At 51.3% G+C, this 14050-nt stretch overlaps 3 protein-coding genes across 3 annotated transcripts; 1 reads left to right on the top strand and 2 right to left on the bottom strand.

Moving 5' to 3' along the window:
- Positions 1–1462: 1462 nt before the first annotated feature.
- GT037_000829 (uncharacterized protein) lies at positions 1463–2419 on the bottom strand (the record flags this gene model as incomplete). The annotated part of the gene is made up of 3 exons (XM_038925876.1): positions 1463–1477; positions 1532–2004; positions 2053–2419. The coding sequence occupies 3 exons, from the start codon at positions 2417–2419 to the stop codon at positions 1463–1465; spliced, it is 855 nt and encodes a 284-aa protein (XP_038791732.1).
- A 1703-nt stretch (positions 2420–4122) lies between these two features.
- GT037_000828 (extracellular developmental signal biosynthesis protein) lies at positions 4123–10361 on the top strand (the record flags this gene model as incomplete). Its single annotated transcript, XM_038925875.1, has 7 exons — positions 4123–4468; positions 4519–6386; positions 7279–8439; positions 8492–8808; positions 8871–9361; positions 9423–9865; positions 9954–10361. The coding sequence occupies 7 exons, from the start codon at positions 4123–4125 to the stop codon at positions 10359–10361; spliced, it is 5034 nt and encodes a 1677-aa protein (XP_038791731.1).
- A 526-nt stretch (positions 10362–10887) lies between these two features.
- On the bottom strand, positions 10888–12697 carry GT037_000827 (carbohydrate-binding module family 43 protein; the record flags this gene model as incomplete). Its single annotated transcript, XM_038925874.1, has 5 exons — positions 10888–11597; positions 11645–12412; positions 12465–12490; positions 12540–12577; positions 12626–12697. The coding sequence occupies 5 exons, from the start codon at positions 12695–12697 to the stop codon at positions 10888–10890; spliced, it is 1614 nt and encodes a 537-aa protein (XP_038791730.1).
- Positions 12698–14050: the final 1353 nt, after the last annotated feature.

Genomic DNA, 14050 nt, shown 5'->3' with positions numbered 1-14050 from the left:
TCAATGTCTGTCTAAATGCTTAGGTTCCAAGACCTTTCCCCACCCTCGAATGCAGAATTCCTTCATTTCCTAGCTTGCGCGCACCGACGCAGGTAGCCAACGCAAGGCCGAAAAAAGCAGAGATTACCAAAACAGAAGCAACCTGACTCTCTCAGGTCGGGAAATTTGTACATTACCTCGGGGAGATCATTGTACCCTCCTCAGCCTCACGGCGAGAGCGAGAAACGAGGAGGATGAGGGTCGTGAAACAAGAGCAAAGCCGAAATCCACCGAATTGCTCCACCTTACCCAGCCACAAACAACGGACCTCCGGCAACGAGGGCTCTTTGCGTGCATGTCATTTCTTTGCGACATTTACCGAGAAGAATGCGGGGAAAAGGCGGTCAGGCTCTCACTTGCTCAGTTTCCTTGATCAACTGGCTCTTAGCCTAGTGTTTCCTGCTGTGTTGTAGGAGCGTTTCAATCCTAATTCGCGTGACCTTGGTCCCTCATCGAAAAGGGTGAAGATTATCCAGACGATCGACGCGAACAGTATGGGGTGGGCAAGGAAACGACGTATTATTGGTGGTATCTGAGCAACGTTTTAATGGTGATGCGCAAGGCTGAGGCTGAAGATGTTGGGGCTAGTAGCTAGGGGTGGCTGGTGCACAGAGAATGCTCGTGTGACACACAACCATGTGCAATATTGGCGCACAGGGCCTGGATATCATACTGTATTCATGACGTTGTCTGTGTGGCTGTGCCTAAATACTTGTCATGTGTTGTGATGAAGAGGTTGTTAGAAGCCAGCGAGACTTGATCGCAAAAGCTACAGCATGAGGATAGACAGGGAGACTGATTTATGGTAATTTTGATTGGCGGAGGTGGTAGATAGAGTAGCTAGAAAACGGGGGGTGCTTGTTGATGGTGGTGGCTACATGGCGACAGACAAGAGGAGCACACATGTGGGTAGAGAGCGGCAGGACAGAAACTAATGCCCTCAGGGTAAAGGAATGGCGTGGACGAAATTACCGTCCATATAACAAAGAACAAAGACAAGGGAGCGACCGTGGTGCTCTTGTGCGCCGGATGGAGTTTATAAGTGACCCATTCAATTGCCCGGTATCTAACACCCCATAAACGCCTAGATGAGGAAAAAAGAAAAGTTTGGATATAACACAAGAGAGGGGGAAAAGATTCTTCGCTGCAGCCGCCACAAATCTTTCTTTATCCTCGTCAAATGCTGGTCTCAACAACGGTATGGTGGTTCCGTCGTGTACTGAATAGTAACGGGCTAAATCGCAAGATGTTTCTTACTCTCGTCGTCAAAGCGTGATCGCGCGCATCGTGGTGCGAGACATGTATGAAGGAGATTAGGTGTATGCGTGGTCGGGGTATTGAGGTATTCGTCAGCGACGCCAGTCGTGTAAAAGGGTCGACGTGAAGAGCGCACGTGTTGCGCTAATTGCCTTGGCTAAGGCACTTATACGTTGGTAACCTGACAGAGGATTAGTCGGATACATTCCGCCAAGCAGCATCATGGATCGCATACCTTCAATATCCGCCTCGAGTAGTCCTCGTTGTCTGCGATACTGCCGTTGCTCTGCCTCCGGTCAACGAAGCTTGGGTCCAGACGAGAGTCGTTCATGGACGAGTTGCTGGTGTGTAGCTTGCCACCGTTGACGAAAGCATTCACGTTGGCGGCGTTGCGACGATAGTCTTCTTCTGCTTGATGCTGACGTCTCCGGCGCAGTAGGAACCATACACCAAACATGATGGAGGCAAGGGCTAGTATGCCGACGACTACACCCACTGCGATGGCGACTGTGTTTGGTTTGCTGTCTTCGTCTTCCTTGGGCGCCTCGGATGGAGTGGCCGATGCTTGGGCGGCAGCGGTGGATGTTGGCGCAGCAGACGACGGCTTTGGTGCTGCTGAGCTGCTGCTGGACACGTCGGGCTCGTAATAGTCGACCGGGTTCAGAGTGTTTCCTGTGAGAACGACCCACAAGACGTTCTTTCCACCACCTATGCACTGTCAGTACCGAGCGGCATAAGAAGAGACGATCAGCTTACATAGCGACGTATCGTCGCCGGCACAGGGGGTACCGCATGTCTCGTTCTTAGTCTGCCAATCTTTGGCGGGTATCTCGTCACCACACCAACATTCCTTGCCGTTGGACAGGCCCATGACGTCCTTGTTTTGCTCCAGGCAAACGAGTTGGCAGTTACCAGGCGACTGGAAACCGTATGGACCGTGGTTCTCGAGTGGGGTTGAGGTCTCAAAGCAACCGATGCTGGTCATGGCACTTGCTGGCAGGGTGACTGTTGGTGTGGTGATGGGGTTCTTGATCTTGGTTGCTGTCGGCTGTTCGTCGGCAGCGGCGGCCATCATGACCATCGAGGCCGCCGCAAAGACGGAGGCGAATGTGATGTAGACCATGGTGGTGATGTGCTGGTTTGGTTAGTAGTGCGCGTGGGTCGATGTTCCCGATTTGTGTGTGTCGCACTGGAGTCCTATACACCAAGGCGTGGACACATGCAAGGCCTTGCGGGCGTGGGTTGGTCCGGCAGTGCGGGTGCGGGTGCGTAGTGGTCGAGGTGAGTGACTGTGAGCAGTTGGCCGTGGGTGTCGGGCTGGATGAGTATGGCGTTCAAGGCGGAGATGGAGTCGTCGTTCAACAGTCAACAGGCACGATGGAGCTGAACTGGAGGCTCGGTCAACGATGCCCAGGGCCGTCTGGTGGTGTTGAAACGGGGGGCGTCGTGACAGAAGTCGAGGCGATGAAACTTGTCGGCTGCCCCTTGGAAAGTACCCCCGTAAAGTGACGCAAAAGGAATGAATCGACGGGAGATGGGTTCAGGATAAAGAGTGTAGTGTAGCGATAAAACGATTGTGGGTGTCGACGATTGACAGACGTGAAGCAGACAAACGAGAGGAGGCTCGGGCCCTGAGAGTGGATCGCAAGTGAAGAGCAAAGGAGAGTGCGCCCCAGTTGGGACAGGCAGGCATGTAACAGGGAGCAGGAGCCAGCCTTGGCAATTAGCCTGCGTCTGACTGCCGCCAACAGTGCATTTCGAGTCCCACGCCGCCTAGAGCACACTCGACACACATCCAGATTGCATGCTGCCTCTGAGGCACCCCTCGCATCTCCTGTGCCAAAGTTTATCCTCGCGGTATTCACGCGCAGCTTCACGGTACACGTCCAGGGCCTCTCGTGTGCGCGACAGCCGGCCACGATGCCGACCGCGCTGGGCATAGCGCCGCCCCACTAGTGTCAGGAACGGCGCCGTGATTGGCTCGTCGGTGTTTCACCAAAGGCCACATGCTTGCCGGGGGACGGCAGGGGGTGGATGAGGACTAACCCAGGACCGCGCGGTCAGGCACGAAAGCGTCTAAAGCCCTCGGCCACCTGGGCATCGCTGACGTTGCGATATCCAGGACGCGCACGATGCTTTTTGGCCACGGACAGCAGGTCGAGAACGTTCTTGCGCTCCACTCCTCGCTGTTGGGAATGCCTTTGTCTGTCCAAGGCGGGAGTGGGGACGCGGCAGAGGGTCGAATCGCGTGTCCTCGATGTGGAATCTCATTTAACTCACTTCTGGAGCATGCAAGCCGTCGTCCGCTCTATCCGACATGCAAACACCTCAGTCCAGACATGCGCGGTCCGGCCTTATCGTGCTCAAAGTTTAAAAATACAGCATGAGCATAGCGCACCACCACAGGAAGCAAGGACTCTGCTCCGAGAAAAAATAAAACATGCACGACTATTCCTCTGTGATTAAGTGGCTCTGCAATTCAACATTAACCGTTGCGCAACGCCTCTGCGCTCAACGGCTGAATTAGACAGACGTCAAGAATGCTTGGGTAACCTGAGACATGAGCGGACGCAACCGTGTCGTGTGAACTCTGCCCCAACATTCATGCTCGTGTCAAGATTCCCCAGGTTTGTTGCAGGCAATGCCAAGTCGCCGGCCTGTACTGGTACCGAATCCCAAGCTTGCTCCAGGGCTGAGTGGCCTGCTTCTGCCCAGCTGTACTTGTCTTAGTCATCATGATCACGTGCATCTCCCACTTCCTGATTGGGATGCGACTTCACTGTCGAACCAAGCTTCACCAGGCCCTCCGATGACCAGCCACGCTTGATGCGCCGTCCGCCCATTGCCTGCCGTCGAGCAGTGCAATCGCTCCAATCTTCCCCTCCTCAGCACATATGGATCTCTGACAACCTCCTCACCGATGCCATTGGTCGATTTTTACCCAGTTCGTGCCCGCAACAGAAGCGCCATGGCAGCCATGTTCCGGGACCATTGGAGGCCAGGAGGAGGGCAGCAAAACGCCGGATGACCGTCTCAGCCAATTTCTATCCCCAGGAAAACTTTTCGCCGCTGTTCAGTCTCGGTGCGCTCTTCGGCTTCCGCAAAGACACTCAACCCACTTGGAGATATGAAGCGCCATCTCTACAACACTACGTAGAGCCATTGGACACATGTACGCATATGCAGTCCGCCTCACCACATCACCTCAGCTAACACTGGCAGTAGCTCCTCATGTTCCAAGCTTGCCAATAGCACAATCCGACGCAATATCTACTGAACATGCACCGTCTACAACTAGTGCATTCCCATTCGGCGCACCGTATCCCTTCTCGCAGAACAATGCGCAGACCAAACTGCAGGGCAGAGTAGGCCGGCTAGGAGGAATCAGCACAGATGCTGTGACCGCGGAGACGCATTTCAACAATTTCGCGACACAGATTTCAAACGCAGAAGCTCTGTCCACGGCCGAACGCTGTCGATCCTCACATCAGGCCTGGATATCATGTCGACCAGCTGACAGTAACGCTTGGGCCTACAACGTTATGGTGGTCAAGCATCTGACAAGCATTCGTTGGGATCCTACGCGCATCCTTTCCAACCTCAGGTTCTTCGATGTCCCTCCCACCTATACGCCTGAAAGCCTTGACTTCCTAAGGTGCCTCGAGGCTTCTGGTGCATATCATGCTCCTCGGGTCTATCACCGCCTATATGTCAAGATGGTTAGAGCAGCCACATCTGCTGCAGCTTCAACAAGTTTATCACAGGATACCGAGCTACTCACGTTAGTTCGATTAACCTATCAGAGCTGTTTACGCAGCACAAAAGCCATACAAGGCGTTGTAGACGACTTGCGTATACTTGCAAACAAGATTGAGGCACCTGCCATTAAGAAATCGCTGCTTTCTGAACTGGCTGGCAGCAATAACGCAGCCCAAAGTATCAAAGTTTTAGTCGCAAGCGCTGCTCAAGGCCATTCACCTTGTGCATTTGTTGAGGAGATGCTCCTTTTCTTGCCTAGAGAGCAGCTTCTACTACAACTCCCATCAATCACGCGGTCTCTCGTCGAAGTCGTTGATCGGAAAAGCCGGCTGCCAGTTGAGACATGTTGGTACCGTCTGAATGTGTGGCTGGCTGTCCTCGAAAATCTCGATAAAAGATTCAATGTTCGCTACACTGATACCGGTTATACGAACGCCGCCTTTGTGGAAGTGGTTGAGCATGCATTCAAGAGCAATAATTCGAGCGTAGTGCGACTGCACACAGTGCTCTATGCTCTCGTATTTCGAATGGCACAACGGCAACCCGAGTTTGCCAAACACAAGGAAAGCTTGTGGCGGGTTGTCAGTGCCTCTGCTGTCTCTGCGCTAGAACAACAAGGCACGGTACAAATCGAGGAGGATGTAGTGATGATCTTCTCGCACATGCGTAGAGACTCTCTGCCATATGAGCCAATATTGCGCATTGCTGCTGATCTTTTCGCATCGCATGCCAATCTATACTCCATGCACAGATTCCTCATTGCCCTGGAGAAGCATGAATTTCTACTGGACAGAGTATCGAGCATGAAAACTCGCATTACTGCAGAACTATCTTTGCTTCGACAACACATGAACGCTCAGACGCTCGACCGAAGTGGACACAAGGCCTTCGCGTTACAAATATGTCAGGATATACTCAAGTCTCTAAGAAGGATCGCTAAATCAAGCGTCTCGATTGAAGGCGTCAACATCGAAAAACAGACAAAAGAGAAGATCAAGAAGGAGACCGAAACTCTAAAAGCCAGTAGGGATTTTACTGCAATCCTTGACTCCGCTTCGAACGATCACGCTCTGCCACAAATTTATGCGAACCTTACCAATAACATCGCACCCTCTCAACGTACAGTCCTTATACATCAATTAGCTCACCACTACTCCCTCGATGCCACTCGATCGCAGCGGGCGACTTGGCGTTCCATCTACACTCTTTACAACTACCTCAAGTCGTACTCTCTGCCAATCGGTCCTCTGTTTACCAAAGCCGTAGTCCGAGCCGCCATCGTTCGACCTATGGTGGAGCATAGATTCATTAGCGCGAGGAGATTGATCTGGGTATGTCAGTTGGTTGCTAGGGTCGAAGGCGAGAGTGTAGCAAAGCAGATTGAGAATCTTTTTTGGCGCTGGAGAGGTGACGTGATCGCGCATGCCAAGCAAGTGCATGTGGCCGCTCGTGGTGATCGTAAGGCGAAGGCCATGGTGAGCAAGTTGAAACAGCTGAACATGCTGGGGCCAGGGGGAAGTTAGACGATGTTGCATACTCAGCAAGGCGCGAGAACACGTATACCCGATAGATAACACATTATAAGATACATTTTGCAATTGACCTGACGCTCATACTCTTACAAGCATACTTCATAGTCCGTACATACTGTGTTAGAAGTGCGAAGACCAATCTGCGAACCTATTTTCCATTTCTATGATATTTAGGTTGCATCGTATGTCCATCTCTGGAGAAGAGTCGAATACTCTGGCTAGTGCAGCTAAGGACGTAACAGGTGGGCTGCTGACGCTCACAAGATCAAACCTTGGAAATATACCCCACTTCGGACCACCGCTCTCCCCACTCCCGGATCCTACATCATCGTGTGTTTGGCATCAAAAGAAACACCAAGTCACTGGACAGAATCGATGCGACTGACTGGAGATTGATTCTGAAGGTTGCGCTAACACTCCCGCTTGACCGACGTCATCGGACTGACCTTGGAACATACCTCACGAACAACGCATTCGTTCGACTTGGATTATGCCTGTAACGCACGAAAGTGCAAGAGTGCGAATAAATACATCATCTTTTTGGTTCTGAGACAAGAACGCGGCCGGAAAACTACCACCACGCGAAATATCGCAGTCCTTTTCCTCACACAAGCGCGGCACAAATTGCGACAAAGGCTAACATCAGAGGGAGTGGCTCCATTCTAGAAGAGCGGCTAGCACCTAGTCCCAGGAGCTCACAATGGATCAGCCTAGCTCCTCTGCTAGGCCTACTATCGAACAATTACGACATGTTATCAACAACTATCCCCTCATCGATAACCACGCACACAACCTCATTCTGCCCCACCAAGCAGATACGATACCTTTCGAGACCATAACTACGGAAGCCCAGGGAAGAGCTCTAAGAGATACTTTCAAATCCCTTCCTCATTTGCGAGCAGCTAGACAGCTAGGCCAACTTTACGAATGTGGCCAAGACGCAGATTGGGAGGACATTCTGGAACAGAGGGTTGAATGGGTTCGAAGCAATTCCGAGCGTCTACATCAGCGATGCTTCGAGAATGTACACGCGTTACTCATCGATGACGGACTTGCCGGACCAGAAAAGGTCTTTCCCTACAATTATCATGATCGTTATACCAAGGCACCCAGTAAGCGCATTGTACGTATTGAGACAGTCGCTGAGCGCTTAATGGAGAACCTTGTTCAGGACGCATCAGAAGACGACCTGGGGAAGACCAAGTTCCTACCACAGACCTGGACAAACTTCACTGAGGACTTCGAGCGCGAGATTCAAGAGGCCGTTGAGGACGACAACGTCGCTGGGTTCAAATCTGTCATTTGTTACCGAACAGGGCTCGACATTGAGCCAGAATATGAGGAAGCTGCAAAAACCGTTGGACACCCTTTCGAACGCTACGTTAAGAGCTGCATTCGCAAACGCAATTACCGTATTGAGAAGAAGCATCTGAATGACTATCTCGTTTTGCGTACCCTAGAGATATTGTCGGAGCGACTACCTCATTCTGATTCTCTTGCGAAGCCATTTCAGCTACATACTGGTCTTGGAGATAATGACATTAGCCTTCTTGAATCCAACCCTGCTTTCCTCCAGCCATTGATTGAAAACTACCCACAAGTACCATTTGTACTTCTCCATTCTGCCTATCCGTATACGCGCGAAGCCGGCTACCTCGCAACTGTATATCGGCACGTGTACCTTGATATTGGCGAAGTCTTCCCAATGGCCAGTAGGGATGGCCAGAAAGCGATTCTACGACAATCCATGGAACTTGTCCCGGCCAGTAAACTCTTGTATTCTTCGGATGGGCACTGGTTTCCAGAGACCTATTGGCTTGCCAATAAACAGTTCCGCGAAGTCTGGCTCGATGTGAGTTTATTTATGCACCGTATCGCCTGCTTGTCCACGCTAATTGATACAGCTACTCGTAGAGTACATCCAGAAAGGCGACCTAACACCGCATCAAGCGATTGGCATGACGAAAGACATCATGTTCAACAATTCCAATGTGCTATACGACTTACGCTATGAGGCTTTCTTCGATGAAACAGTACAAGCAGATCCAAAGCAGCTCACATACAACCCGAAGCCAGTCGAAGCTTCGCCTTATCAGTCTCCAGCAGTAACACCAATACCCACCATGGGCATTCCCAGCCGGTCCTCAGCTTCCAATGCACAAGCTACTCGATCAGTCTCTCCTTACACACAGCCAGCTTTCCCTCCACCGCCAAAGGCACCGTAAGTAATGTCTGTACGAACTATATGTGAGACAAATACTGACCTCATACACCGATCTTCAGACAAGTCTACGATATTCAGCTTTTTGACGATTTCAAGGAGAAGAATCCCACAGTGAAGTTCATTTACGTACAATGGCTTGATTACATGGCCACAATCCGTAGCCGCATAGTTCCCATCAAGGAGTTTACTCGCATGATAACCGAAGGGGAACGTATCGGTATATCCCAGGGAAACATGGGCACCCTTCAAAATGACCACATAACGCCCGTCACAAATACGACGGGCCAGATATACGTCGAGCCAGACTTACGTTCTCTCCGCAGAACGCACAACAAAGATCCGCTGCCCGCTGCAACAGTACTCAGTTACTGGCGCACGGAAAATGGTTCTGCGCTTCCAGAAGACCCGCGGAACAACCTTGAAACGCTTATCAATGACCTCCAGTACAACTACGCCACAACGCTTCTTATCGGCTTTGAGATTGAAGTCACGTTTCTTTCCCGAAACCCCCCTTCGGCATCAACCAACCCTTTCGAAGCTGAGCCCTACTGTCAGTATACCCATACAAACTGCATATGCGACATATACTGACTTTATATGCCCGAATTTAGCACCTCTGACAAAAACCCACGCATGGGGCACACTAACACCAGAACAGTGGCTTCAGCTTCCCTTCCTTAGCGAAATCGTTCTGGCACTTGAGGACATGGGTATTGAGGTCCAGCAATTCCATGCCGAATCAGGACCGGGACAGTATGAATTCGTACTTCCGCCCCATCCTCCTCTCCTTGCAATTGACACGCTTCTCCAGGCCAGACAGGTCATCGCTCAAATAGCTAGTCTGCATGGGCTACGTGCGACGCTTCATCCCAAGCCCTTTGAAGGCATTGGTACGGCGGCTCATGCGCACATCAGCTTGCACCCACCAGAGCGTGATATGCAGTTTTTCGTTGGAGGTGTCTTGAAGCACTTGCCGGCCATCTGTGCATTTAGCATGCCCGAGGAAATCAGTTACGAACGTGTAACGGAAAATTCTTGGACAGGCGGAACATGGGTACGTCCTCTGTTTTGTACTTCGATGATACCTACTGCCCCTTCACCACATTGTCTGGATGTATAACTAAACTGACACTTGGAAAAAGGTAGCATGGGGAACCCAAAACCGTGAAACGCCACTCCGACGCATAACTCCAGGTCATTGGGAGCTTCGCTGTCTTGACGGATTTGCAAACATGTACTTTGCTCTTTCTGCTGTTCTCGCCGCTGGTCTACTCGGTCTCGCTGCGAACGAACCTTCTTTCCCGGAACAAGACCTCCAAGTTAACCCTTCGACCATGGACGAGCAGATGCGGGCTGAGTTTGGTGTTATGAGAAGGTTGCCGAGAAGCATGCAAGAAGCTGTCACATCGCTGAGAGCGGATATGCCACTTAACGAGGCTTTGGATCCAGCATTTTTGAAGGCATATCTGTATATGAAGGGCGAGGAAGCAAAGATGTTGGGGGATATGGGCGATGGCGAGCGGAGAGTGTTTCTGGTGGAAAGGTATTGATGGCTTCTCGCATCAAACACATACGCGTGTCAGCAACCATACAGTGTGGTAGCGATCAACATCAAAGTGTAAATGTTTTTTAATCTGATATCTAATGTGACAGCGTGATGTGCGAATGGTCTGGTTTTCAAGAGTCTGATCAATTATGATTTCGTACATCAACAAACTTTCGTGTCGTGCGCGAACTACCAGACCAAAACGCATTGCAAATAATTGCAAAATTAGCCATTTCCCTGAGGTTGTATGTAGACACAATTCCCCAACATGTTATTAAGCCAGATTTTCAAACATTCCAGTATCATGTTTCGAACATGTTAAGGTCTCATTTCAATGTGTACCATGCAGAAAGTATAGTAAAACTATTATAATTTCACCTAAGCCAAAGAAAACCACAGTACTCTTCTGGGACATACATTCAAGATGATGCCAGCGAACCCAAGGGGAATAAGCGCAACCCAACGCAAACTATGCAAGATAAATGTCAAGTCGAGCCATCTCTGCCACGTCTACTACTCAATCCTAGATCTTACAACAAGATCATGGCCATTCCGGAAGCGACAGCGGCAACAACGTACAGGCCCATGCCGAAAGCGCCGTTGGTGAAATGAGGAGCAGAGAGACCAGACGCGGCACCAGCGGAGCCAGATGCAGAGCTGGAGTCAGAAGCACCACCGGTAGCCTTGGCAGCAGCGCCAGAGACGGAACCGGTGCCGTCAACACCAGCGTCCTTGAGAAGGTCAGAGCAGCCGGAAGCAGTGGGCTTAGCAACGGCCTTCTTGGTGGTAGCCTGGCCCTTGAAGTCGCAGCCACCGCTGACCTTCTTAGCGTAGGCGTTAAGAGCAAAAGAGAGCTGCTCGCGACTGGAGCACATGCCATAGACACCGTAGGGACCGGCAGTGGCGTTCTTGTTGATACCCTGGCAGTACTCGCCATCCTTCTCACCGCAGAGGAAGCCGAACATGTCGCCGAAATCCTCCTCCTCGGTGTCGTCGGCGACTTGGCAGCTAAGAGTCTCCATCATGCACGAGCAAAGATTGGCGTTGGCGACAGGAGGGAGGGGGTCAGACTCGGCTTCCCACTTGCCAGATGTGACCTTGGGGCACGAGGCGGCAGCAGTGTTGCTAGGGTTGTACTCAGACATCTTGACGCCGACGGGAGTGGCCTTGGCGATTTGCTTGGACAAGTTGTCAAAGTCCTCGTTGGTCTCAACCTTGCCGTTCTTGATGGAAGCAAGACCTGACAATTGTTAGAAGCATCATACGTCGGACAAACAGTGAACTTACCGAACTCGTTCTCCTCCTCGAAGTACATGTAGACAATACCGCCGGACCAGACATCGGTCATGTCCTTGCCATAAAGAGCCTTGACTTCAGTGAACTTACGAGGGCGAGGAGTGTTGCAACCGTATTCAGCGAAGAAGACTGGGACATTGTACTTCTCAAAGTTCTTGGTCTGGACATCGTAACCGGACTCGGTGAATGAGGAGTCACCGCACCACGAGTAGATGTTGTAACCCCAGAAATCGATGGCACTGTCAGAGTCGCCGCAGTCGAAGTAATTGGCCATGTTCTCACGGATATCAGCATCGTCATTGGTAGCATATCCGACACCAATCTCGCGGTAGTTCTTGCTCTTGATGTAGGCCTTGGTGTCCCGGACGGCAGCCTTGACGAAAGCGCTGGCAACGGTGTTGTTGGGCTGGTTGCTGACCTCGTTTCCAGCAAAGAAACCGAGGGTGTTGTCGTACTTCATCATCTCGTCAACGACGCTGGTGTAGCGGTCGTACAGTTCGACAGTCCAACCGGGGTCGTCACGGTTAATCGACATTCCTGGCTCAGACAGATCGGCTACGACATAGATGCCGGCGTCTGCAAGCTGTGTCATACAGTCCTCATGATCCTTCTTAGGGTCAATGGCGTACACACGGATGGTGTTGGTCTGAAGCTTCTCGAGCTGCGCAATGTCGCGCTTGCATGCTGAAGAGTCGGCAAGGGGGTCGGTAATGTCAATCTCGCCGGTTGAGGCGGCTGTGGAGTTGGAGTTGACTTCCTCTGCGTTGTGTAAGTAGTGTGCTATGCGATTAGGATAGTACTGGGCACGTACGTTGGTATGCAACACCCTTCATGAAACTATCTAGTTATTAGCTTGGCTTCATCTTGATGTCTTGGTGTCTCTTACAATTGTTCACCACTGTTCTTGTGGAAAAACTTCTGACCCTAGGCATTGTTAGACATGAAAGTCGCACCCATCGCACGACATCATACCTTGATGACAATGGGGTCAACGGCGGCTTGGACGCCTGCGAGTAGGGCCGCTGTAGCAAAAATTCCGCGCATATTGGTAATAATAGTATAAGACTGCTTCCAAGAGCTGTGGTGGTGTTGGCGAGAGCTTGGGTTGATTCGCCGAGAATCACGGTTAAGAGAGTGTAGAGAAGTTGTTTGAGCAAACGCAATGAGATCAAAGAGTGTGGCGCAACAGCGAATGAGGCTGTATGCGAAAAAACGAATTATTCAAGGACGTAAAGACAGACTGGTAAAACAGAAAAGTGAGTGTAGAAACGACTCTGAGGCACAATGAGTGAAGAAATGTATGGTGAACCAAGCATTCCAAGAGGGATCAGCGAGGTTCACCTGTACCCCTGATACTAGGCTTGTTTCGCAATTACTGGTCCAAGCGCCTGCCTTCGAGACCATCTATGCTCCTATTGCACCAACAGCAACTGTCAAGAAGTCATGTTGATAATCGACATCTGACCATATGTTTAACGCGAAAGTCGGCCTGTTTTCAAAACACTTTTAAAAGTCATCATGGTAGTTGCGAATTGTCAGCGCGGCTCGGAGTCGAGAATCGTGGTCTCGACGCATACGTACACCCAATTTCGTGTACCCCACCAAGAAGCCGCCTGATGCCCCACTGCGGATCATGTTGCTAAATTGAAGTGCATCTCTTCAGATGTCAAGGGACGCGTGCCGAACGGTCCCGGTGCGTCGTATGAGAATACACGAGAAGTTCGGCGGAAGTCGAGGCTGCGGATCATGACCGTGGGGATCTCGTGAGTATGGACAAAGGCCAGGTCGTCTATGCTTGGTTGCACAGCCTCGTGGAGTTTCACCGAGAGCGGCACTTGACGCGCGGGAGGCACACGACACGCAGTATGTGCAGCTGAAACGTAGGCGTAGGTGTGGCAAAGTCGCTCGAGCCATGAGGCGGCCAATGGAATATGATGCGCACACGAACAGATGCAGTTGAGCTGGAGTTCGCTGTCTGCGACGCGGGCCCAGGCGACTATTGGTCATCACGATGGCATGGCGGCAATGCTTCGGGCCGGCAGCTGGCGCCGCCGACAGCGTTTGAGAGTAATGCTTGCATTCATGGCTTGCGGTGCCTGTCAAGGATGGTGCGCGATTATTTATGTATCGATAGGGCTGTTGTAAGCTAGAGAGTAACATGTACAAAGTTTGCATGCAGACGTAATCATGAGCTTAACTGCCAGCCCAGCCTTACTATGGTAGCTTCCAAGTTGTTCGCTCTGGAGCCGTAGCCGGCTCATTTGCCTTGCCATGCAACCGACGTTGGAAACCGGGCAGCCTAATATAGCTCACTTATGCTAGGGCCCATGTCGATTTGATTTGCGTGCGGTGAGGGATTCCGTCATAGTGCGGTGTCGTTCAGGTTCATGCACGACT

The sequence above is a fragment of the Alternaria burnsii genome (assembly GCF_013036055.1).
Source record: "Alternaria burnsii strain CBS107.38 chromosome Unknown 705, whole genome shotgun sequence".
NCBI lineage: Eukaryota > Fungi > Ascomycota > Dothideomycetes > Pleosporales > Pleosporaceae > Alternaria > Alternaria burnsii.
Note: the sequence above shows the minus strand (reverse complement) of the source record. Positions and strands in the feature narration are given on the sequence as shown.